This window comes from Cavenderia fasciculata, assembly GCF_000203815.1.
Source record: "Cavenderia fasciculata unplaced genomic scaffold Scf_EU5ZYIE01DZOHE-5, whole genome shotgun sequence".
Classification (NCBI taxonomy): domain Eukaryota; phylum Evosea; class Eumycetozoa; order Acytosteliales; family Cavenderiaceae; genus Cavenderia; species Cavenderia fasciculata.
Window position 1 is genome coordinate 493,556 of NW_004457644.1, and position 25,913 is coordinate 519,468.

A 25,913-nucleotide genomic window follows, 5' to 3' on the forward strand; every position below is an offset into this window, starting at 1 on the left:
AATATTTTATTGATAATATTTCAATAGAAAGTTGGTTACCTAGGTACATATTTTTTCGTAATATGAATAGTTTTGAAAAATACTGTTTGAGGAGGTGATGATGATGGCGATATGGAAGGTGAGCTTGGAGGAGAGGAAGCAGGTGATGAAGAAGGTGACGATGATGCTGAAGAAGAAGAAAATGTATTGTCGAAATCCTCACTCGTTGAGTTATTCATCGTATTGAATACTGTTTGATGCGTGGAATATAAATGTTTGTTGTTACTATTACTATTGTGATGGTTGTGATGGTGATGACTGTTATTGTGATGATTATTATTATTTACAAAGGGTGAGGATGAGGATTGGTGATTATTAACAAGGTTATGATTATTATGATGGTGATTATGATTATGATTATTGCTACCACTACTACTACTACTGTTATGACTATGATGATTTTTATCTGTTGGTGAAGTTACCAATGAATTGCCATCACTGCTGCTGTTCTTGTGTATTCCATTTAAATTGAGATTCAAGTTGTGGTGGCTACCATGACTGCTACTACTTCCATTCATTGGAATGGAGCTTGGAGATAAAGGGTTGGTACCGCCGCTATTCGACCCTCGAGGTGAATAGGGAAGGAATGCGTTCCTCGGAGAGGTAGTGTTGGAGAGTTGGCCGTCGTAGAGTGGTGTACGCGGTGATTTAGACTGCAACGAGAACTGAGACACTGAACGGTTCAGTGGTGGCGGAGACTGCAGTCCCTCACCAGATGCCTGACTATTCATATCATTTAGCATTCTCGGAGAATACTGTAAAGATGATTGTGAATGTGTCCTAGTAATAAATGGAGGTCCACCACCATTTACACCATTTACACCATTTGATCCATTATTTCCACCACTACCGGTAAGGTTAAGATTTAGATTATGATGGTTATTGGTTTGGTGATGATGATGATGATGATGGTTTTTGTTTTTACTCGTCTTTGACCCAAAGATCGAACTTAGTATACTTCCAATCTTGCTGCCCAAATGGTGATTATGATTATTCCCACTACTGTTGCTGCCACCACTGCTACTATTGCTGCCAGTAATACTGCTACTATTGTATGACGCTGTTGAAGAGTATGTACTACTATCGATATTGGACGAAGTCAACTCCAAGAAATTACTATTACTATTTTCCATACTACCAATACTTTCTTCAAACCCAACAGTTCCAGATGGAGAATTCCCATAATAAACTGTTGAATCTACACTTGTCGTTTCATCATATTGATCATCAATATTTTGACTTGTATTCAATGATGGTTTCTTTAAATTTCCACTACTATTATTATTTCCATTATTACCATTATTATTTTCATTATTATTATTAATATTCATTGTCCCCATACTACTAGTAGTTGTTCTATGAATACTTTGACTACTATTTAATCTTCTTGGTCCCATTCTATGATACTCTTGACTGGATGAAAGCTTGTTTGAACTGTCATCCTTGTCGTTGTTGGTACTTGTCGCACTATTGTTTCTCAGATGACCTCTTGCATCGGGTCCGCCGCCAGACCGATTTTCACTGTTGATTAGAGATTCCAAGTTTCCTGTACTTGAATTGGTTGTGCTGTGATAATGATGGTCAGAGCCAGCCGGCGACGAGAATGGGTTGGCAGACGCCGACGGCGCAGTACTCTGGTTACTAAGTGTAATATTATTGATGGGTGTCATAGTGTCACCACGATGATGTGTCTTTTTAACAGGGTTCGCTCCATTTTGTTGTTGCTGTGACTTGTCATTATTTAAATGTCTCTTTAAAAAGTCTAAATGCACCTGATCCACCACCTCCTCATTAGCCTTTTGTTGAGGGTTCCGACTCGATGTCGTAGGAGATGATGCCGATTTCTTATTCTTTTTAGATCCACCATTACCATTAATATTACTTTCATGATTCTTAACATTTGTTATCATTTCCTTTAAAAAATTAAATTAGAGTTAGTAAATTAATAATTACCAATTATATCTATCTACATACTCTATACCAACTAGTGTATCCATCAAAACTTAATTCAATTTTGAAATCATCAACTATATTATTATTATGATCCTAAAACAAAGTAAAGTAGAAGAGTCAGTTATTTGTGGAATGATTGTATTGGATTCATTTAGTTTCTACTTACAATATGTTCTTGATTATTTAAATATTGAAAAGGAGTAACTGCACATGTTAGAGATTGAGCAAAATCAGTTTCTCTTTGCTTTAGTTTGAAATATAGTTCTACTTCGGCGGCATTTGACATCTTTCTATCATGTGGATGTCTTTCGCTTTCAAGTAGTCTCTTGGTTGTTGGGATTGATACAGCCAAGTTCTTTTTTAACTTTCCTTCTCGACTATCAGGTGGTAAATCAAATGTTACATTGTGTCCATTACTATTTGCATGATTACTACTACTAGTATTATTGCTACTGCTATGATTATTACTATTACCATTACCAATTCCTCCAAGACTAGCATTACTACTACTATGTGTTAGGTGTCCATTAGTACTACTACTACTACTACTATTAAGAGTTGATTGGTTGTGGTGGTGGTCGGTCACTTGCTCTTGTATCGTTACTCCTCCTTTACTCTTTTTCTTGTCACTACTACCAGTGAGTTTCTTTCTTGAAAGTAACCCCATCTTGTATGTATCTATCTATGTATGTATCTTTTCTTGTCTCGAAGAAGAAGAGGAAGAGGAAGTCTAATATTTTACAATCGTTGTCGTAAGACTTTACAACAACAACTATTACTTTGATGTTATCTTATTACTGTTGGTTGACTACTATGATACTATTGTATTCTATTTTACACTATACTATAATTCTATTCTATTACAATGTTCTTTGTTCATTACGATGGTGAACGGACGGTAGATCTGTGTATTATCGGACAGTGAGTGTTCTTGTTCTATCTATTTGTTTGTTGTTCTGTTTCAATCTAATCTTACTATACCCCTATGACGGGGGAGAATAAGTCTACTCTAATGAAATAATAATAGTAATAACAAACTATTAATATATATATATATATGATGTGTAATAATAATAAATTGGTACCGCAGTTTTTCCTTGGAGGAAGTTTTTTCCCCCCCCCCCTTTGTCCAAAAATTTTTGCTATTCAATTTCATTGGACGGCAATCAATCAGTTGCCATGTACCAAAGATATGATACTTACTTGATCTACAGGTAATTAAATGTGATTACCTAGGTGTAATTAATGATTCATATCCTCTTAAAGATATTGTTGGATTATGATGATGAAGAGGAGATGGATGGATACATCGATCATTCATTCATCGGAGAATTATGTGATGAAACAATCAAATAATAATAATAATAATAAATGTCAGTATCAGTATCGATTCAAACAATATTGTTACACCTAAATATATAAAATATGTACTTTTATTAATTTAAAATAAGGGTAAAATCTTGATAATAAATTTTGAAGAGGCAAAAACTAAATTGCACTCATTTCATGTTGCAAACCTAGTTTTTGTTCGGTAGTCATCTTGATCCACTAACAAACACATCTAGATCATTGTATATCAATATATAGTATTCAGAAGAGATTAGATTAGATTAGATTCATTCATTCATCATTGTCATTGTCATTATCATTGTCATTATCTATCACATCTAGACGATGCCTTGTATATTAAAGGTTAGAATAGGTGAGGGTAGAGACCTACCGATTATGGATAGGTCGTCTGCCCTTGCCGATGCCTATGTAGAGATAAGGTGTGGACAGACTGATCCTCAAAAGACTGATATTCAGAGAAAGACTCTTAATCCCGTTTGGAATCAAGACTTTAGATTCGAGTTTGCCAATGAAGCTGATCTTCAAGATAAACCATTGGATATTAGGTATGAAACATCAATGAACAAACAACAATGAACTGAAACAATAAGTTACTCATATATATATATATCTCTCTCTCTCTTTATTCATATATATATATATTTTAGAGTTTGGGATTATGATTTAGTTAGTAAGAATGATATCATTGGAACTGTATTGATTGATTTAAATTGTCTTTTAGCATCAGATGGAGCCATTCAAACTATTCAAGGTTGGTTTCCTATATTTGATACATTGAGAGGTATCAGAGGTGAATTGTTTGTAACTGCAAAGTTGGAGATATTCAAGAATGAGAACCCTTTCAAAGATGCATCTGCCGGTGTACAATTCTTTTCAAGTATGTCCAATCATCATTCAATAATTCATTGTATATAGATATTCTAACTTTACACTCTTTTTGATCATATGTATGTAGTATCAACACCATTTTCAAATTATCGAATCTCAAGTATACATGGATTCGTAGAGGAATTGATTGTTGAAAGTGATCCTGAATATCATTGGACCGATACATTCAAAGCTTCAAGATTATCAAATTTTGAAAGACAATTTCTATTATATACTTTATCTGGGTATGAACAAACTATACATGTATTCAATGATTTTAAGAAAATATATAGATACTAATCTATTTATTTATTTATTTTTAGTAAATTAAGAAGACAAATGGGAAAAAAAGTATTGGATATGGGAGGAAATGCAGTGTTGGAGTATAAACAACATTTTGATTTGGAGGGTGACAGTGGTATTGTTGCTCGTGGATATGGGACGGCTGTGACGTTGAGAAGGGTGACAGATGCTGATTTGACATCACCGTCGTTGTTGTCACCAAAGGTGGCTGGTGGAGGTGGAAGGGAGTTGGTGACTTCATCTTCATTTAGTTCGACGCATTCATCGACACACTCTTGCTCGTCAGATGACGACCATCACCATCACCACCATCACCACCATCACCACAGTGACAGTAGTTCGAGCTCTAGCTCTAGTTCAAGTTCAAGTTCGTCTGATGACGATCCGTTGGTTCCGCACACTACCGGTGGGTTGGGATCACACGAAGTACAGTTGTACACACTCAACACGTTTCAAAATCATTTGGTGGTGCATATTGGAGGTGTCGTCAGTGTAAAGTCGGTCAAGTTATTGAAAAAGAGTAATTCACAAGAGAAGCGTGACTCGTTTTGGAATGAGATACGTAACGAGATAAAGACACATGCGCATGCGTTGGGATGCACTCATATTGTGGGGTATACAGAGAGCACGGCCATTCAGCAGAGTGAGGATCTGTGTATCTTTAGTGCGACGGGTACGGCTGTCGTGCTCGACTTGACCCCCATTTATGCGCACTTGTCGCGCAAGATGTCGCGTGTGGACGACTCGTCAGAGGATCTGACGGGCAGCTACAAGAAGCTGGCGATCCAGCCGAGCGCGGGTGCGAGCGTCGGCAGCTACGGCAGCAACCGCAAGCCAATCACCCGCAGCGGGTCGGTGAGCGGGTCGATCGACGAAGAGGGCAGTTTCCAAGAGACGCTCTTTCGTCGCGCGACACACCAACAGCATCAACAGCAGGAGAGCAGCGGACGTGGACGACGCGGTACACGACACACCAAGCATGGACATGGACGAGAGGCTGATTGCGCAGTCTGCCATATCCCGTATAACCACGAGACATCCCCCTTTGGCAACCAGCACTACCGCTGCTCCATGTGTAAAAAGAACTATGTCCCCGAGATCCTCCTCGCGACCATCGAGATACCCCCCGGCACACCCGTCTCGGGCAAGGGGTGTCTAGTGCAGTCGCGTGTCTGTAGAATCAAGAAAAAGGGCACCGGTGGTGACTCGGCCACACAGCTGTCCGACTCGGTCCCCTTTATCGAGTACGACCTCCACAACCAGCTCATGTACAAGCTTAAAGTGCTCGGTATGAACGCTGCATTTGGTCTCAAGACCCAGATCACCTTTAGCGACACGCTCGTCATTGGCGTGGCGACCGCGACCGCCGTCTTTTTGACGCCACTCCCCACCCCACCCGTGCTCCAAATTGCACGAAACATCACCGAGAATGAAGACAGCAAGTTTTTGCAGCTGCTCGACATCCAGCGCAAGATCGAGGAGCTGTGTCGCTACAACAATGCACAACTGCAGGGTGCACCCAAAACCATCACCCCCGATACTTTTGAGCGATACAACTTTGTACAAACCAAACAACATGGACACAACCATCACCACCACCATCATCATCATCGTGGAAAGTCGCCGGCTGGATTGTTGCTGTCAAATAGCGAGACGGAGGGATCGAAACAACCCGCAGCAGCAGCCGGCACAGATTCAGCGACAGTCGAAGAAGGAGACAGTACATCTGAAGGACAACTATCCAAGAGTGACGAGAAAAAGTCTAGAAAGCATCTCAAACAATCCAAACAACAACAACAACAACAGACGACAACATCTAGCAGCAGCAAAAAGAAGAGTAAAAAGAGTAAAAAGTTCTATTACAATCATACATCTTCGAGTGAGAGTGATGATGATAATGCCAACTACAAGAGGAAAAAGGGTGCTGGTGTATTATCATCTGCCAAAAAGAAGCAACAGCAGGCAAAGAACAAATCATCATCGTCATCACGTAGAAAGCGTATCACCCAATCATATTATGATGATGGAGATGATAGTGTTGTGCATACAGGTACATTGTCATCGTCGTTTGACGCAGCTGCGTCGATAACTGAGGATTCGACTCATGATGAATCGCAGACTTCGTCGTCGGATGAGAGTAGCGATGAAGGTGTGGTGCGCCATCACCACCGCTCGCGTCGACATATTAACCAGAGTTCGGGCCCATCTATCCGTACGGCCAGCTCGTCGATCAATGCAGGTCGCAAGTCGTCGTCGTCGTCGAAACACACGTCGGAGCGTCAGATCAAGCAGAGTCGACTACGCGCCATGTCATCATCGTCGGGTGAGGAGGACACGTTACCTTCACTCGACAAGGGTAATGATGCTAGCAGCACGTTTGTCGTTGAAGTGGACGACAAGACCGATGAAGACAAGATGACGACACTACTCGACTTTTACACGCCTCCTGGATTCTCGTTGTGCAACACCGAGGTGCAGCCTGGCCAGGTTAGACCGATCCAAAATGTTCGTCTCATCACTGCGATCCGTCGTGTCGAGTGGGATGTCGACAGTCAGTACCTCAACAAGCAGTTGTCGGTATTGTTCAACTCGTTGTACGATTCCATCATGTTTAAGCTGCGCGAACTTGCCCCATGCATCATTTGCGGGTTGAATGTGGACATTGAAATACCCGAAGACGACCAGCTGCAGATGTTGATCACCGCAATATGCGTCATTGAGAATGAAGACTATCTTTTGATGCCGTCCTCAACATCAACCATGCAGATGCAGCAGTTGTACCAGCAGACACCCCCACAAATGGCCGACGCTGCACTACCCATCCCACCACCCATATCGTTGTCGTCGATGGCCGGTAAACTCAACATCCCCCAGACCATCCACGTGCCTTCCCTCACCCCACCCGCACCTTCCACACCAGCTGTCACGTCGGTCAACACACCGTCCAAATCACCCCACCACCACAACAACCACCATCATCTACTCCATTCACTCGACCAAGTTGCTTCACAGGATCCGGCCGACCTCCAATTCGACATGTCTCCTCCACGGTCACCCATGAAGCGGTCAATCGACGTGTCGACGCACAACGAACGTATCTACGAGCTATTTGGGTCGCAACAGCGTGTCGTCGAACACCGCCATGTCGAACTGACCCCACTGTCCTATCTTCCAGGATGTCGTATGGAAAAGTATCTCGGACGTATCAATATCCATCTCATCAAGGAGAGTTTCTCGGTGCGTGAGAGTGGTGGTCTCGGTGTGTTTAGTCATGTCTTTATCACCGAAGCCAATGCCATCACCCGATCCCAGGTACTCAGTCTTGGAGGCAACGCTCTCGTTGGCTATCACATTGACGAGTTTAATCTCATCCTCGATTCTGGGCCCAAAGGACAAGCCTATTCACTTATTAGTATCAGTGGTGATGCTTATTACTCTACACCAATTATTCAACAACAACCTCAACAACAACCCCCTCAAAGTGGTAACATCAATTCAAGTACAAATCCAACCAATATTGGTAATACATTTACACCTATCAACAATTCATCTGGTATTCCCAATGTTGTATCAACTTCTGGTCTTTTAGTTCAAGAACCAACAAAGAAACAAATGATGGCATCGAAATAATACTTTAATTTAATTTCTTAAATCTTTTTTACAACAAAACAATATATAATATAATATATAATAATATTCCCAAAAAAACATTGTAAATAAATAAAACTCTCTTCATATATTAATATATATAAATAAATATAAATAAATAATAATTAAATTAGTATTTATTTATCTATATACAACCATCCCATTTTGGGTTTTTAAAATTGTGTGTGGAGGATGAGTCATTGGTCACAAACAGTCTGTTCAAATTTTAGTATAATACTTGATATCATCTGAATGATTCACTGTGTATTCGATTAACAACAACAATTAAAGCAACTGAAAGATTACTTTTATTGATAGTATCATTGTTGGTTGTTGTTATTCTCAGGCTATTATCAAAACAGAGCTTTTACAAAAGATTCTTGACTATTTGTCGTTATATATTTATAAATATAAATAGGTAGGTGATTCAGTGAGTAACATGACTCAACCTTTGGGTGATTCATCGACTGCTGTGTTTCAAAGCATTTAAAAGGATGAAGGAATCAACAGGAAGAACATTCATTCATTCATTCATAGTATATCATCAACTTACTCATCATCAAGTTTCTTTACCTATCCCTATTCCCTCTCTCTCTTTCTCTTTCAATATATATACAAATAATGTTTTTATTCGATTGGATCAATGCATTTCTTAACTGGTTAGGGTTCCTCAAAAATGAAGGTAGTTTAATTATAGTTGGTTTGGGTAATGCTGGAAAAACAACCTTTTTGTAAATATATATATTATTGATGAGACAAGACAACAATTAAATTATCTATATTAATATTATTATTATTATTATTAATTGACAGATCAATTATTTCACATGATATACTCAAGGCTCATATGCCAACACTTAGACCACACCAAGATAGTTTTGTAAATATTATTTAAAATATATTCAATGGAAATAATATTTATTATTATTTATATAATGTTATTATTTATTAATCTATTTATTACTATGATTTATTTAGACACTTAAAAATATCCATTTTAATGCATGGGATTTAGGAGGACAACAAAATTTAAGAAAACTATGGAGAGATTATGTTACTACCGATTCGAATGATATTGTTATATTTGTGGTAGATTCGAATGATCGCGATTTATTGGGTGAAGCCAAGTCTGAGCTACACGATGTTTTACAGTACAGTGGTAGTCGACCAGTACTCATTATTGGCAGTAAACAAGATATCAAATCATGTATGACACGCGACGAATTAATCCAAGGATTGGATATTGGCGACTATGTCACCGGTCTAACCACCGCACCTAAAATAGTTGATGTCCTCGTTTGTTCAAATGTTACTCGTCGTGGTCTACCCCAAATCATGAATTGGATTACTAAATGTTTTGAAATTGCCTATATCAAATAATAAATACAAATACATGTACTATCTCTATCTATCTTTCTTTCTTGAACATCACCAACTTTGTAACGTTCATGTCTGAGCAAAGCTGCAGAGAGAGAAGAAATTCGAAAAATAAAAAAAATTAAAAAAAAAAAAAAAACCAAGTGAGACTTGGCACACTCACATTATGATGGTGATCATTCATTCATTGTGTTAAGTAGTGTACTAGATCTTTAAAGATATACATATATATTAGAGAGAGAGAAGAGATGATCAGATCAATCGTTAGCAGAACAAGCAGTTTAATCAACAAGAGCAGTGTCAACACATTCGCCCGTAGAACATACGCCACCGATGCTGGTGCCAACGAGGAGCTCTTGACCTTCTCGTTTATGGTGCCACACCAAGTCATCTTTAAGGACAAGAAGGTTCAGATGATCACTTTGCCAGGTGCCAAGAGCGTCATGGGTGTTTTGAAACATCACGTTCCAAATATTGCAGAGTTGAAGCCAGGTGTCGTCGCCATCCAACACGATGCCAACACCACTGAAAACTACTTTATCAGCGGTGGCTTTGCCTTTATCAACCCAGATGCTTCATGCTACGTCAATGCCGTCGAGGCTGTCCCACTCGACCAAATCGACCCAACCGAAGTCAAGAATGGTCTCCAAAAATATACTCAACTCTACAATGAAGCTGTCGACGAAAAGGATAAGGCTATAGCTTTGATTGGTTTGGAAACTCACCAACATATGGCTCATGCTGTTGGTGTTACTTTGTAAATCTTTCTCTTCTTCCCTTATAATAATAATAACAGTATTTTAATAATAATAATCACAACAACAACAACAAACATAATACAATTAACAAACAAATATCAAATATAATAATAATAGTAGTAATAATATAATAATGATTCGAGAGATATGTACAACGACTCTTTTTAGACAATTCAGAACCTCTCTTGCGACCATCATGATCATTTATCTCTATTACCAATGACGATTATTATACTTGGTAGTGGGTACAACAATACAATGTTTCACTCTACAACAACAACAACAACAACAAAACAACAATATACTAAACCAACCAACTCTTATAATAATAAATTAAATTTATAAATCAAATGTTGTTGTGATCTTCATCATCTATAATCCCCATCATCACCTGGGTGATTAGATTACTTTGTTGTTACATTCCAATCTTTTTTACACTTAGATTTTTTATTCTGGTCAAGTTATTGAATCTGTACATCTCGTGATCAACAATAGGATTAGTAGTAGCAGTATCTAGTTTGTTGATTAATTATTAATTAGTAGTTTAGCAGCAGAAATGTCCTAATTTAGGTTGTGCACGTGACCAAATCAAGTAAAATCCATCAGATCAGAAGGTTGTTTGTTTGTTGGCTTGCAAACGAGTTTAGCCTAAAAACGACCCTCCAAAAGGTCAACCCACACGCGAGCCTCGACTATTGATGGTTTGGTTGACCACCCTTTGCACTAACTATTTAAACATCATCTTATCTTACCATTTGTCAACAAATATAACAAACAAAATATATTTATAAACATAGAAAGATAGATAGATAGATAGAATGAAAGCATTAATTATTGTTGATATGGTAAATGACTTGGTATCAGGAGTACTAGCCAATACTGAAGATGCAAACAAGATCATTCCCCAAATTAAAAAGTTGGTTGATCATGCAAGAGCCAATAAGGATTGGTTGATTGTCTATGCCAACGATGCACATCACGAAGAAGATAGAGAAATGCAAGTTTGGGGTAAACATGCCATGGAAGGCACTGAAGGTGCACAAGTCATTGAAGAATTAAAGCCAATTGGTGGTATGTACATAATATAGATAATATAATATTATAGGCTATTGATTGATTGTTGTTTTAATTAATACTAAATATTATCTTTATCTATATTTTTGTACAGGTGAAAGAGAGATAATTTCACCAAAGAGATTTTATGGAGCATTTGATGGAACTGGATTAGAAGAGGTAATGAAGAGTCATGGAGTTACAGAGACTGTTTTAGTTGGACAACACACTCATTGTTGTGTTAGACATACTGCCTATGGATCGTTTATGCGTGGATACAAGATTGTTGTTCCATCGGACGGTGTTTGTGTGTTCCCAGGTGTCGATAACCAAGCTGCTCTAGATTATTTAAAGAATATTTATCTTGCTGAAATTACAACTACAGATACTATTATTGCTGCAAACTAAATAAACAAAAAGTAAACTTTAATATTATTTAAATTTATACCCTTTTTTGACAAGTTCAAAGACTGATGAAAAAAACTAAAGTTTCATTCTTTCATTTTAGTTTAATATCTGTAGAGAGATAGAGAGAGAGAGAGAGAGAGAGATGAGTAGTAGTAGGAAAGATGAACAACACATTGATGAAGAATGGGAAGATATGATTCCTACATTGAAAGATGCTTCAAATGGTATATTGATATTGACATTATGAATATAGACTCGAAAACTAATCAAACGATCAAACGATCAATCAATCAATCAATTAATAGAAATGAAGATAGGACAATTGATTCATTCGAAATCATTTTATTTAGATAGTGCTACACTTGCACTTGAGATTGGTAATACCAAGTTGGATAGTTCCTATGACCCAGAGCTGTTGGGTGTGACACCACAGTTGTTGTGGGAGATGGGAAAGGTACCAAAAGATACTACTCTATCGATTAAACAAGTCATTGAATTGATTGATACTTTAATGGGATTAGAGGTATGTTATGGAGGATAAACAAATAGTAAATTGATTGTCTAGTTTTATTTACCATTATTATTATTATTATTGATTTTAACTTATTTAGGTTGGATGGATTGAAGGTAACCCTATATCATTTACATTATTCAATTGCATGTATTTACATGTATACAAGAAATTAGAAAACAAATATTTGTCAACCTATATCAAAATGTTATTATTATCTTGTGATGTTTGTTTTACTCATGTATCAAGAGGTGATATTTGTTTGGTAAGTTACAACAAACCTTATAGAAACTATCATTTAGAATGATCCTAATCCTCTAATCTCTCCTTTTTTGTTTCTTAGGAAGAAGATTTTAGTATGGCAACATTTGATTTTGATTATGCAAGTGGAGAGAATGCAATTGAATTAACAAAGAGAATCAATGAATTGGAAAATGAATTGGGTACAGAAATTAAATCTTTGGAAGGAAAAGAAGATTCTTTTGATACCATTAATGATTTAAAAGATTTAGCTGAAAGATTATCATTTAGAAAGGTAAAGTTAAAAAGAAGAAAAGAAACCTATATTATTATTATTTTGATTATTTACATTTACATTTTTATATTATATTTTATTTCTATATATATAGAGTTACTATATTGTATTATTTTCATTATTATCACCAAATATGACATTGGCAACTAAATCATTGGCCAATATTCAAATTGTTTTACAATCATTGAAAACAAAGGCATCAAAGCGAACTGCTGCTGCCAAGGTTAATTTACCCGATGGTATTTTCAATCCACAAGTGGTCAATCAAAACATGTCTTGTATGAAATTCCCAGTCTATGTACCACGTAGTCACAGCGCAGTGATTGACTATTTTGACAAGATGATGAGCGACATTGGATCGGTGTTCAAGATGCCCTATGTGATGGAGTTTTACCAAAACAAGCCAGCTGCATCGTCCAACAAACAACAACCACAGCCACAAAACAATTTGTCGCGATTGGGTATTCTCGAGATACTAGACTACCACTTGTACTTTAGTAAATTGACACCACACATTATCGTGCGATCGATCATGCGTCGTCTACTCTTTCCCAATCCCACCCAACAGTTTTTCAGAGCCAATGACTTGCAACACGCTCTCTTGGACTGGATGGGAGATTTTGGTGTACCCTTTTCGTACTTGACCAACAAGGAACCCGATTTCCAAAAGTTCCTCGATCACTTTTCTGTTGCCTTTCAAAAAATACTCATCAACACTGCACTAAATCGCGCACGTCAACGTAGAAAGCTCCGTTACTGTCTGTTTGACCTTTCGATTCTTCAAAACGAGGCTGACATGATCGACAATAACCTCGCCAAGGACAAGACACAAATCTCTCTCATGTTTGGCAGCTTTATCATGCAGCTCAAGGTCAAGTTGATGATTCAGTACTTGATGTTGGGTTTTGAGCTCGAGCTCTATTCTCCACACGAGTATCAGTTGATCTACTGGTACTTGGACTGTCTCACCAACGTGCAAATCACAGTGCACCACTACACTCACAACCAAGCCATCAAGATTGTCCAATCTACACCCAAGTCTAAAAAGGATGCCAAGAAATTGGCCAAAAAAGGAGGCAAAGAAAAGCAGTCACCAAGTCTGCCGGTCCAAGCAAGAATGCTCCCGCTGCTGCCAACAAATCAAACAACGCAAATCCACCACAACCAGAGATACCACCAGCAACTCCCGAGAGATTATTAATTCAAGCACACAGACTTGTATGCAAGTCAATGTTTAGAGTCATGACTGTTATGGAAATCATGGAAAAGGTCAAAAAACCAGACAGTCCATTCAGTTCACCAACCATGCGATTCCTCAAGCGATTCGACATATTCAACAACCCTCCTTACCAACAACCAGAAGCTCTCACCATCGAACAATTCAACGAGGCCTCTGACCCAAAGGGAAGCAGTGCCTTTTCTATTTTGGCATCTGTCATGGAGTTGACAAAACTTGTCAAACAAACTTTGGAATCTTTTAACAAATTCGAACCTGCTCCTCCATTTTATTTAATTGAAGAGTCTAAATTAATTCAACGTGTATGTATAAACAAAAAAAAAAGTAAAAAGGTAAATAATAATTAACTCTGTTTTTTATTTCTTTTCTTTTTTTTAGGCAAATTTATCTTTAATTTTATTTATTCTTAAATTATTACCAAAAGAACATGAATCATTACCAGCAAATACTGAAATTAATACACCAAAGGGATCATTAGTCTTGGATATTACAAAGGTTTATTATCCAGGTTTAAAGATTGAAGAAAAAAAATAATTAATAAATAAATAAAATAGAAAAGATCGAGTAAGACTTTAACAATATTTAATTAGTTTGAAGCGTTAAAAATATTAAATAAATTTTTATTTACAATTTTGTTGTTGTTTTGTTGATGTTGTTGTTGTTGTTGTTGTTGTTGGTTTGGATGGTCATACAACAATAGTTTTCTTGAAAATGGTTTTTAAAAAGACCATACCAATAAATTTGACTAAATTATTCTATATATTTTAGTTCACTGTGCACAAGGAGGGTTGAGGATGATGAGGTTGATAATTTGTATATATTATTTAATGATCCAAACAACAATTATTATTTTGGTAAAAAAAAGATTAAGCAGTCTTTTTCGATTGCATGTAAAAAATAAATACGGTGAATGTTGTGGTAGTGATTTTTGTTACCAATAAATAATAATTGTTGAATATGATGAAATAGGATTGATAAAGTTGTTGAATCTGTTGGGTTTGGTTACGATAAAATATTTGTGAGTGTGAATGAGAGAGAGAGAGAGAGAGAGAGAGAGATCCTGGAAAATATTTTGATTCTACTAAAGTTTGGACATCAAGTTGCCTTGATTAAATGAAGGACGCATTTCAATAAAAGGAGAGGTTGGTGAACAGTATCTTGGTGTTTGCATTGACCACATTCTAGAACCACTGATGAGAAAATGAAGATGATCGAGCATAAAGTAAATGTCTTGTTGTTGCTTTTCATTTTCAAATGGTTCGAGTGATTTGAGGAACGATTCTTCGTTGGCGAGGTAGTCTTGGACAAAAAAGTGGATGAGGTTGACCATGTGGTTGTAACTGTCGGGAAGATTAAACTTTCTTTGTTGTTGGAAAAAATAAAGAGGATTGAGTGCGCCGGCATTATCATTGACCTCCTTTTCATACGATACCAAATCATTGATAAGCGTTACAACAATGGCAATGTTTTCATTCATCTTGACCCATCTTGGCGACGACCAAATCGAATGATCCAAATAATGATCGATAAATACTTCTGACAATGTAACACATGGATAAGCTCCAATATTAATCTTTCTCAAGAATGAATATAATTCTATATGTGGTGATCCTCCATCCTAAAAAAAATTAATAAAAATAGAAATAAATAATTAATATTTAAATAAAGTAATTAAATATCTATTCTTTTTGTTATTTTCTTACTTTAACTTTGTTAAATGGAATGATTGAATCTATCCATTGAACACAACTTGTAATGAAACGATTGAATGTATCTCTTCTTCTTTTACCACACATTTCAAGACACTTTTGACGGAGTCGGTAGCCAACCTTTTCGGGTCCAGAGGCATCGTCACACAATGTTCCTTCCATGAATACGGCACTCATACGACGGACAATTTCCAAACTCTTGGTGTCATCATAGATTCCAGAGTCAAGGGCATCGTCAAAGGTAAAGAACCACAGCATTAACTCTCCACCCATGACCAATCTTTCAAAGTCGACTGTTGGCCAAAAGAATTTGGAGAGGCTGACTACATTGTTGTGTGCTACGATATCTCTCTTGTTATCAGGTCTCCATACACCAAATTCCAAACCTTCTTGGTATACATGATCGACATACGATGTTGGATTTGGTTTTAAATTCCAATGGACTGGAAACTTGATTTCGTTTAATGATAACATTGTTGAAATGAATGGTTGATTGATGATGATGATGAAGGAGGGAAGGTAAAAATGAATGAAGGAATGATATGATTAATAACTTGATTTTTGTAAAGTAGAAGGAAGCTCTTAATGATCGGGTTTAAGTGATTGATTTGATTTGATATGATATAGGATTTTATATAAAACGTCTCGTGTGACCTAGAGTTACAAACAATCAAATAATAAATAAAAATAAATTAATATATAAATAAATATAATTGAATTCAAGGGAAAATAAATAGACAAGTGTGTAGTAAAGGAGGGGAAGGGAAAGGGTATGGTTATATGAACCAAAATTAAACGAGTGGTCGTGTGATTGACCAAGTCAAGAAGTTGTAGGGTGGGAGAAAGACTTTTTAAAAATGTCTATGTTGGCCACACCCGGGATAAAAAAGGTGATGAGGTTGGATTTTTGGATGGTGTTGATCTTGCGTCAGATCAATCTCGGGGGTTTTTGTGTTGATTTTGCAAAAATGTGGGGGCAAAAAGTGAGTAAACAAGTAAAGAGGAGAAAGGAAACGGTTTTCCAATTGATTCGAATATAGATGTTTCAAGAACCCCCGATTCGATCACTCTAAGCTTGACTAAAAAGTTGACTTGACAGATTTTTGAGGTTCAAACCACCAGATTTTTCACACAGAACCATCGATCGGGTCGGTCGCCTTTTAGTTTCGGAGCAATATTAAACAAGAGACAGATAATAAATATTTAGTAGAGATAAAAAAATGTGAATTGATAATGGTCTGAAGAGTGGATATAAAGTGTGGTTGGGGTTTGAATAGGATATTAATAAATAGCTAAAAAAGAAAGCGACAACAAAAATAGCTGGTTCGGTTGTGATGGTAGGTAATAAAATAATCATTTTGGATAAACATAAATAAATGAATAAAATAGTGTTAAGGTGATGGATGGATGGATGGATAGGGTGGATGGTTCATATCCAACTGACTTTGATTTCTTTCTTTCTTTCTTTCGTCATCATGCCATCAAAAATTTTGATTTCTTTCGAATCACATACCAAATAATGCAATGCAAGTTTAGCTTGCTTTTGGTTAAAAAAGAATCACAACCGTTTTGGGAATATTATTTTTTTAAAAAAGTGTCTAGACTTGCTTGGGGAGGATAAGTATAGAAGGATCGCGATATATTGGTGAATGAGAAAAGGAGGAAAAAAAAGTTTTGTACAAATATCAAAATGAAAAACCAAACTAACCGATTTGATTGGATGATATTATTTTATAGCAAATGCTGATGAAGTTGTGTATGTGTGAATCTGGAGGAAACTAGTCTAAATCAGCTGCTATGCACTACCCACTACCACAATCACCACTATCCTAACGAATATTCCAGTTACGTAGTTGTAGTATAGTAGTAGCAGTAGGGATGATGATAATTGATTAAAACGATAACATAGATTTAGGGTGATTGGTTGGTTGTTGGTAATGTAAGTTGGTTGATATTTAGTCAAGGTTGTAGTTTATACTTGCGTATACTCACACTCTTTTTGTTGATTTACTAGTTTTTCAATTTGTATGGATGATGGAGTGGTGGATGGATTATTTTTTTTTTTTTTGTCTCTGGATGGGAAATCAATATTTTACAAGTTGTGATTTATATTATATTATTTTATATTTCTGATTGGTTATTGTTGTTATTGTTGTTGTTGTTGGTAGGCTTTCTATAGTATTGTTGTTGTTTGACAGTTGTTGTTGTTGTTGGTATGATGAAATGGGTAGACCTCGAGAGAGAGAAAAAACAAACAAACTAAAAATTGGAAACAAGGGTTGGGTTTTGTTATTTGTTGTTATTGTTATTGTTGTTGTTATTGGATGCAGCAAATGAGTAGAAAGAGAAAAAGACAATGTAATAGTGTGTGGGGACAGACGGACAGACGGACAGACAGACAGACGGACGGGTGGTGGGTGGCTGATATTTTAAATTCCTTCCAAAAATAAACTACTATGATGCTTTTTATAACATTACCAACATCATCAACAATATAATAATAATAATAATATTTACTTCTATAGATAGGTATGGGGGATTTTGTTAATTGTGATAATGGTTGTTGGTTAGCTTGTTGATAAGTTGTTGTTGTTGTTGTTGTTGCTGTTGTTGTGTTGTGTTGTTGCACACAACCCGACTTGAAACCAAACAGATAGATGTTATGATATCCACTACCACTTACCGTCAAAGTAGTGATAGATTAATATTCAAACTACTTTAATCGATGCATGCAGAAATATAATTTCTTGGTGCCCATTATTTTAGTTTAAATTTCAACCTACCTCCAATCCTCTTCCTGTTATCTTATCCCCACTCACACACTGTCCGTCCGTCTGTCTACCTGCCCTGCTAATAAAATGTTTTATCACTATATCACAATTGTTGGTGTTAATAATAATAATAATGATAATATTATTATTGGATTATTCTAGTTGCATTGGCAGCCAAGCAAACAAGCAGGCAGATATCACATAGTGTGAGTGGGGTGACTGGACTGGACTGGTTAATTGAGTTGCTGACACTACACCTAATCTTGAGTTACTCCTCTTCCTCTTCCTCCCAGTCTTTATAAATATCGAGTACTAGTACTAGTGGCTGTTTACATTCCTATTGCCAACCCATCCAACCAACCTTGCTTGACTGGTGGTGGTAGTGGTAGTGGTAGAGGTGGCGACTCTCCTCATTTCCTTCCTCCTCCTCCTCCACTTCACACACAATCCGCTACCCTCTTTCTTGGGGATGGATCGTTTGGTAATGGTGTGGTAATGATATTGATAAAATGTGTGATGTAATCTATATTAATCTAATAATATTGTTGTTGTTGCTGTCTCTGTTGATCGTATTTCACAACCAATCATTGAACCCAGTACCAATACTTTAGTTAGTTTCCCATTCTTTCTATTCTTCTATTGCATCTTCTGCCAAACACTAGTGTGTTGTTCCAGGTGGTTGGTGAGCTGGTTAAAGTATGTAGTTGTTGTTGTTGTTGTTACCTACTCTACTCTACTCTACCACAACACAACCACTAGACATACCTAGTAGAATCTATGTGCCAGCATATAGATAAGTTTCCATACTTGGTTTGGTCATTTGATTGATGGTGAAGATAACGATGCAAGAGATTCACACAACCAGATTGAGTATATCACCAAAAAAGGGTGGTGGTTCGTTTTTCCTTTCCTTTTATAGAGCAAGCAGAAATGATGATGATGATGATGATAATGATGATGCATGACACGATGAATGAATGAATCACCCCCAATAATAAATGAGTTGGGGGGTTGTTTTGAGTGACTGTAGTGTGTTTGTCGTATGACAGTTGAGTATGTGTGTGTTAGTTTGTGGTTGTTTAATTAATCTAAAATATTTGTGTGATAGATAGACATAGTAGTATTTATCTCTACCTTTTCTTCCAACAAATAAACGATGATTGGTGGTACTAGTAGGTGAGTGGTGGTAGTAGTGATGGGGGTTCCAGTTTTGGTTGTTGATTGGCAATAGAGAGAGAGAGAGAGTTGGTATGTTAATATGATGGTTCGATGGTATTGACAATATCCAATCCTTTAAAATTTTTCTTCTTCTTCTTTTTCTTGTTTTTCTGCTTCCTTTGTCTTGATTAACCACCCCCAACTTCACCGTCATCAATCTACTGACATTTGGTCATATACATAATGTATAATAATGACAACACCCCTATTTTCGGAACACCATGATCCGAATCATTTGATTGGACCGTCAAACATTGCCGTTGTTACTGCTGCTGTTTCTATATTGTTGAGATTGGTTGCGTCGATATAGATTTATGGTTGAGGATTGGTTGGTGGTTTTTTATTGTTTGTGAGTCGTAGGGATACTACTTTTGGTTTGGGTGGTAGAGGTGTGGTTACATTAATTCCAGAACTCAAATCTGCCAGTCCACCAACATGATTATTATTGCTATAATTATTATTATTATATGTTGTGGTTTTATTCGATGTAGTTGAACTATTACTGTTGCCCATCGTATCGTTGGAAAAGGGATGATCATTCTACAAAAAATAAAAATATTGATTAATTAATTAGTTTGTTTAAAGGTTGATCATCAATCAATCAATCAATCGATCTTTCTTTTTTGCAATCTAATCCAAAGTACGTTATAAATCACACACACACCCATTCACTCCAATCAATATCCATTCATCAACCAACTCTCTCCTTTTACCTCTCCTCTCTTTCCAAAGAGTACAAACCGTCCAGTTGTTTGTGTTGATGGATTGGGATTGGGATTGTTTTTTTTTTTAGTTTCAAAAGAAAGAAATCAAAAAAAAAGAATAATTACACCAAAACTTGGAAATGATTGTGAATATGGAAATGGATGAATTGAAATTTACGATAATGATGAATAGAGTGAATGGGAAATAGTAATAGAAAGAGAGAGAAATAGAGTTTAGAGGGAAAATTGTACCATCCTTATCTGTCCTATATTAATGATTCTAAAAAATACAGGTTAAAAGAAGATGGAGTGAAGTGTATTGATGGGATGAGCATCTATCAACTCGATCGAGGTATATATCCTGCGACAAGAGAGAGAGAGTACTGCTGCTGCTGGGACAAGTACTTGGGTTTTAAGAAAGACAGTGTACGAGCACAAAGCCAACGTGGCGCTTGCACAAGAGGCGTATACCTGGGGGCCAAAGACGTACTAGAGATTTGGAGCTTTGATCTTGTTGACATTGTCATCACGAATAAACGACATCACGGCATAGACAATAAAAATTAAAATAGCCGGCTGATAAGTCTACTAGGAACGGTCGACACTCCTGAGTCCTTGCGGGGCAAAGGGGGAGATGCCGACCATAGACGACCGGTCATTTAATATTAAATTTAATTGTTAGAGTGTGAGTGTTAGAGGTGAGAGTTTGTCTTTTTATCTAATTAATCTAAACATACGCATACCCCTTTCCGTCGTCGTTCCCCAGGTCCGACCATCTCAGTGGTTGCACTGTCGCCTCGCGTCTCGACCCCGTCCTATATCCCACCCTTTCCAACCGTCCAGCAGCAGCAGCAGCATCATCGGACCGATGTTGCCAACACACACCCAAAAAGAGGACCGAATTTCATTGTCCATCGCTACTCGACACTTGGGTCATTGTTGGGTAAATTACGAAGAGATAGAAAACGGGTAATTTCAATCTCCCAGAGTTTACCCCATTCCAATCGACTCGAGATATAATTATATATACACACCTGAGGTATGAATAGATATAAATCTCTGAAACGAATAGAGAAAAGAGAAAAGAGAAGAAAGATAGCATCGACAACAATAAATGACAAAAATAGAATCTATGTTTCCAACGTCCTCGACAAAAGAAAAGGGTTTGTTGTTGTTGAAAGAGATAACAAAGATAACATTGGTAATTGATGACAACAACAACAATAGCCCAACATTAAACTTACACTTGATTGTCTATCTTTTTCATCTTCTACATCGTCTTGTGTAAATGGAACCCATGTTCCATTTTCCAAAGCAGTTACAATATTCTAATTAAAATATTATAATGATAGATACATATAAATATAGAGTGAATTAAATATTAATATAAATATAAAGATAATGATAATTAATATATTAAATTATGTTTTAAAACATACAACAACGGCTTGTGTTTTTCCTAATTTCTCGATTGTACTGATAGAATGTTCCAATGATATTGGAACAATACCTCTTGACCAATTTTCAAAAGTAGTAAATAATGTTGTCAAATTTTCCTAAGAATGAGATGAAATGTTAATAACCTTTTTCTTTTGTCATTGTTTAATCATTCATACTACTTACTCTTGGAGTAAACTTTGAACCAAATTGTTTCTTTTTTAACATTGTGTAGAGTTTTGAAAGACCATATTCCATTTGAAGGTCTTTAGTATCAAATACTCTCTTTTTTAACTTGTTTTTCTTTTTGATCGATATAGACATATCCTTTGTTGTGAGGTTGTTGGTAGTGGAGGAGTTATTGGTTGTTGATCGAGGTGCTGGTATTGTTGTAGGCGGTTTGTTTGGTTTAACAGCATTGTCTAATTCCTCTGGAATGTAATCATCATCTATAAATTCATTCATTGGTTCACTATCATCAAATACGTAATCATCATAACTGATATCATTATTATTATTATTTTTATTCTTATTTACATTATTATTACTATTACTATGATTATTATTATTATTATTATTATTATTATTATTATTATTTACAATGTATTGATCTTGATACTCTTCTTCCTCTTCCTCTTGAACAACAATCACTCTTTTTCTGTTTGATCTGAGAGTTGACAACTCCTCATCGTCACCACCCATAGCTACTATATCTATATCTGATTGTTGTTGAGACATTATTACTATATTGTATTAGTCTACTAAAACAAATCACATAACTATGAATGAACTTATAAGATTTTCGATAATGATGCTCATGAGTGAAGTCTTGCAAATATTGGCGCCAAAAAAAATTAATAAATAATATTATTAAAAAAGGCTATCTTTTTAAAGAAAGATACATTTGTATATACTCTGTGAATTATTCATATATAGACTTGGTCCCAAGTTGGTTCCTTCAATCCAAAGTATTAGACATTTATGGTTGGCAAGTGTGGTGTGACACCTGGATCTAATTTATTTATTTAATTATTTTTTGATTGGAGTATTACTTGGATAAATATGTATATGGTTTCCATTTTTTCTAAAATTTAAATAGATTGCACGGAAATCCAATGGACTTTTATTCTCCAAGTCGATGATGTTTCCCAATCTACGTTGTTGTCGATAGATTCCACCGAAAAAGGTTTCACCTAGATTCATCATCACATAACCATTGTCTAATCGTCTAATGTAGATGTCCAATGTGGTCAAAACCGTAAGGCCTAGATGTATATGCTCAACATTTGAACAATTGATGATTTGATCGATTCGAATACTGCAATCATCATTGTGCAAAGGTACATCGCTACACTCGATGTTGAGTTTCTTGAGACGATGTGGTAATATAAAATGAAGAGGATTATCGGTTATTGAACTATTATCATTGTTGATTATCATGGTTGTTGGAAGTATGAATATTGATGTATCTTGGATTTTTGTGATATGACATTCAAATTTTTCCAGTGATGTTGGTAAATAGATGATTGGTGGTGGATAATCACCTCTTTCGTAGAGCAATTTACGTAGCGTTGGTGGGTAATTGAATGGTGATTCGTAATTGGTTGATGTTGCAAATTTAACCAATCCACTTGGGAATATCGCTTTTTCGGGGTTAATAACATTGACCCACAGATCTTTAACAGAGTCTGGAATAAACTCTGATGATACTGTGCATTCGCAGTGCGAAATATGCAATATTTCTAATCCGTGGGGTAGTGTCCATGGATCAAGCACTGCTCCATTGATGAGATACAACTCTAATCTCAAGAGGCCATGAGGAAAAAAGTCTGGTGGGAGTCTTGAGCTGGTACCCATCGACATCTTTGTAACCTTGGGTGGAGGTTTGGTCGAGCCAAAGAACCGATAGTCCATCGAGAGGTGTTGCAGGTTGGGTGGGAAGAACGATTGTTTCATGGTGTGTGGGTCTAATGGTAGTCTAAGGCAGAGTCTGGTGAGTGATGTGTTGGGATTGGGAAGGAGAATGTTGGTGGCTGGCATGATGGGATCGATGAGCGAAGAGGAAAGATACAAGTCTGTTAGAGATGTCAGGTTGGATAGATCAACCGAAAATACATCCCTACAAGCATAGGAGATTTCCAAATGGGTCAGTGATGGTGGGAATTGAACGTCGACTGGTAGTACTCTATATGAATTGATTGTCAATGATGTCAGAGATGGCCATTGAGAGATGGATGATGGAAATCGTGGTAAGATTGTCTTGAAATGTACTGTCATGGTAGTGATGGATGTGAGCAGTGGCGGAATATCTTTAATTTCGTCAGAGAACTCATTCAATGATAGAGATGTCACTTGAGTAGGATCTTCGACAGATTCCAAGATAGATTCTCTTGTTGGCCATACACTGTGGATCGCCAACGAGGTAGTTGTAGTTGGTTTGGAGAGTTCTAATGCTTTTTTGGTTTGAAAGGCCAGTAACGATGCGTTGAAAATCTCTTTAAACGGTTGCATATGTGAACTAACAACTGAGTACATGTGTGTGCCCGCATACAATCGACGAGTATCATCTGGTTTAATACCTTTAAAAGTAATAACCTGTGCATACATTTTCTTAAACTCTCTATAGTATGCTTTACATGTCATCAACAGACATACTATATCTTGATTACATTCTAGGTCATTGATGATCTTGAGTAATGTTAAATCTGATAATCCTCCTCTCGGTGCTAATGACAACAAAGAAGGGGATGATGAAGATGATGATGATGACTGTTCACTCATTGTTTTATACATCTACATATTAACCATAATATATATGATTGCAACTAACAAACAAACTTTGTAGTTTTGAAAGTTCAAAAACAAATAAAGTAATAATATTTCAAAAATATGAAAGAAGAAGTTGCTGCTTTCATGTCACCTCACCCAATTTATTTTTAATTATTTAATTATTTTTTGATTGGAGTATTACTTGGATAAACATGTATTTGATTTCCTTTAACTCTAAAATTTAAATAGAGTGCACTGAAATCTAATGCCCTTTTATTCTCATTCCAATGATGTTTCCCAATCTATGTTGTTGTCGATAGATTCCACCGAAAAAGGTTTCACCTAGATTCATCATTACACAACCATTGTCTAATCGTCTAATGTCGATATTCAAATCTATAAAATGTAAAATACTCATCTTTAGATGTTCAACATTTGAACAATTGATGATTGGATCGATTCGATTACTGAAATCATTTTCATCAGATACTTGGACACATGAGATTTCTAGATTCTTGAGACGATGTGGTAATACAAAATGAAGAGGATTGTCTTTAGTATTATCATTGTTGATTATCTTGGTTGGGGGAAGTGTGAATATTGATGTATCTTGGATTATGTTCATTTCAATATCCAATGATTCAAGTGATGTTGGTAAATAGATGATTGGTGGTGGTGGATGATCACCTCTTTGATAGATCAATTCACGTAACGTTGGTGGGTAGTTGAATTGTGATTCGTAATTGGAGGATGTTGCAAATTTGACTAGTCTACTTGGAAATATTGTTTTTTCGGGGTTGGTAATACCGTCAACACACAAATGTTCAACAGAGTCTGGTATATACTCTGGTGTGATGGTGCATTCGCCGTCTATAAGACTCAATGCTTCTAATCCTTGGGGCAGTGCTCCAGGGCCGAGGGCTGCTTCATCATTGAGGAGATACAAATCCAATACCAAGAGACCTTGGGGAAAGAAGTTGGGTGGGATTACGGGTGTTTACCGACATTTTAGTCACCTTGGGTGAAGGTTTGGCCGAACCTCCAAACAACTCGAAATCCATCATTAAATATTGAAGGTTTGGTGAGAAGAATGACTGTGTCATGGTTTGTGGGTCGAGAGGGACGGAAATATCCAGAGCAGTGAGTGATGTGTTGGTATTGGGAAAGAGGATATTGGAGGCTGGGACTAGATCCATGCCCGAAGAGAAAAGTTTGAGCGTTTTTAAAGATGTTAGGTTGGATATGTCAAGAGTAAATAGTTGACCG

The 25,913-nt window shown here is 36.5% G+C and overlaps 10 protein-coding genes across 10 annotated transcripts; 5 read left to right on the plus strand and 5 right to left on the minus strand.

The window, feature by feature from the left end:
* Window positions 1-6: 6 nt before the first annotated feature.
* Window positions 7-2,659, minus strand: DFA_09340 (uncharacterized protein; the record flags this gene model as incomplete). The annotated part of the gene is made up of 4 exons (XM_004354642.1): window positions 7-39; window positions 84-1,952; window positions 2,014-2,085; window positions 2,159-2,659. The coding sequence occupies 4 exons, from the start codon at window positions 2,657-2,659 to the stop codon at window positions 7-9; spliced, it is 2,475 nt and encodes an 824-aa protein (XP_004354694.1).
* A 1,007-nt stretch (window positions 2,660-3,666) lies between these two features.
* DFA_09341 (C2 calcium-dependent membrane targeting domain-containing protein) lies at window positions 3,667-8,142 on the plus strand (the record flags this gene model as incomplete). The annotated part of the gene is made up of 5 exons (XM_004354643.1): window positions 3,667-3,887; window positions 3,990-4,249; window positions 4,298-4,454; window positions 4,533-5,032; window positions 6,194-8,142. 5 exons carry the CDS (start codon window positions 3,667-3,669, stop codon window positions 8,140-8,142), a joined length of 3,087 nt encoding a protein of 1,028 aa, XP_004354695.1.
* A 639-nt stretch (window positions 8,143-8,781) lies between these two features.
* Window positions 8,782-9,540, plus strand: sarB (ARF/SAR superfamily protein; the record flags this gene model as incomplete). Its single annotated transcript, XM_004354644.1, has 3 exons — window positions 8,782-8,891; window positions 8,974-9,040; window positions 9,139-9,540. The coding sequence occupies 3 exons, from the start codon at window positions 8,782-8,784 to the stop codon at window positions 9,538-9,540; spliced, it is 579 nt and encodes a 192-aa protein (XP_004354696.1).
* A 245-nt stretch (window positions 9,541-9,785) lies between these two features.
* atp5D (ATP synthase F1 delta) lies at window positions 9,786-10,860 on the plus strand (the record flags this gene model as incomplete). The annotated part of the gene is made up of 2 exons (XM_004354645.1): window positions 9,786-10,294; window positions 10,836-10,860. The coding sequence occupies 2 exons, from the start codon at window positions 9,786-9,788 to the stop codon at window positions 10,858-10,860; spliced, it is 534 nt and encodes a 177-aa protein (XP_004354697.1).
* Window positions 10,861-11,113: 253 nt separating this feature from the next.
* On the plus strand, window positions 11,114-11,756 carry DFA_09344 (amidase; the record flags this gene model as incomplete). The annotated part of the gene is made up of 2 exons (XM_004354646.1): window positions 11,114-11,366; window positions 11,464-11,756. 2 exons carry the CDS (start codon window positions 11,114-11,116, stop codon window positions 11,754-11,756), a joined length of 546 nt encoding a protein of 181 aa, XP_004354698.1.
* Window positions 11,757-11,898: 142 nt separating this feature from the next.
* On the plus strand, window positions 11,899-14,831 carry DFA_09345 (uncharacterized protein; the record flags this gene model as incomplete). Its single annotated transcript, XM_004354647.1, has 10 exons — window positions 11,899-11,980; window positions 12,107-12,279; window positions 12,368-12,532; window positions 12,611-12,802; window positions 12,897-13,080; window positions 13,143-13,263; window positions 13,301-13,645; window positions 13,876-14,341; window positions 14,418-14,534; window positions 14,808-14,831. 10 exons carry the CDS (start codon window positions 11,899-11,901, stop codon window positions 14,829-14,831), a joined length of 1,869 nt encoding a protein of 622 aa, XP_004354699.1.
* A 289-nt stretch (window positions 14,832-15,120) lies between these two features.
* Window positions 15,121-16,222, minus strand: DFA_09346 (uncharacterized protein; the record flags this gene model as incomplete). Its single annotated transcript, XM_004354648.1, has 2 exons — window positions 15,121-15,657; window positions 15,743-16,222. The coding sequence occupies 2 exons, from the start codon at window positions 16,220-16,222 to the stop codon at window positions 15,121-15,123; spliced, it is 1,017 nt and encodes a 338-aa protein (XP_004354700.1).
* A 108-nt stretch (window positions 16,223-16,330) lies between these two features.
* On the minus strand, window positions 16,331-22,616 carry DFA_09347 (uncharacterized protein; the record flags this gene model as incomplete). Its single annotated transcript, XM_004354649.1, has 6 exons — window positions 16,331-16,402; window positions 17,262-17,288; window positions 20,137-20,277; window positions 21,686-21,769; window positions 21,881-21,997; window positions 22,065-22,616. The coding sequence occupies 6 exons, from the start codon at window positions 22,614-22,616 to the stop codon at window positions 16,331-16,333; spliced, it is 993 nt and encodes a 330-aa protein (XP_004354701.1).
* Window positions 22,617-22,907: 291 nt separating this feature from the next.
* Window positions 22,908-24,659, minus strand: DFA_09348 (uncharacterized protein; the record flags this gene model as incomplete). The annotated part of the gene is made up of 2 exons (XM_004354650.1): window positions 22,908-23,868; window positions 23,950-24,659. 2 exons carry the CDS (start codon window positions 24,657-24,659, stop codon window positions 22,908-22,910), a joined length of 1,671 nt encoding a protein of 556 aa, XP_004354702.1.
* Window positions 24,660-24,909: 250 nt separating this feature from the next.
* Window positions 24,910-25,750, minus strand: DFA_09349 (uncharacterized protein; the record flags this gene model as incomplete). Its single annotated transcript, XM_004354651.1, has 2 exons — window positions 24,910-25,517; window positions 25,603-25,750. 2 exons carry the CDS (start codon window positions 25,748-25,750, stop codon window positions 24,910-24,912), a joined length of 756 nt encoding a protein of 251 aa, XP_004354703.1.
* Window positions 25,751-25,913: the final 163 nt, after the last annotated feature.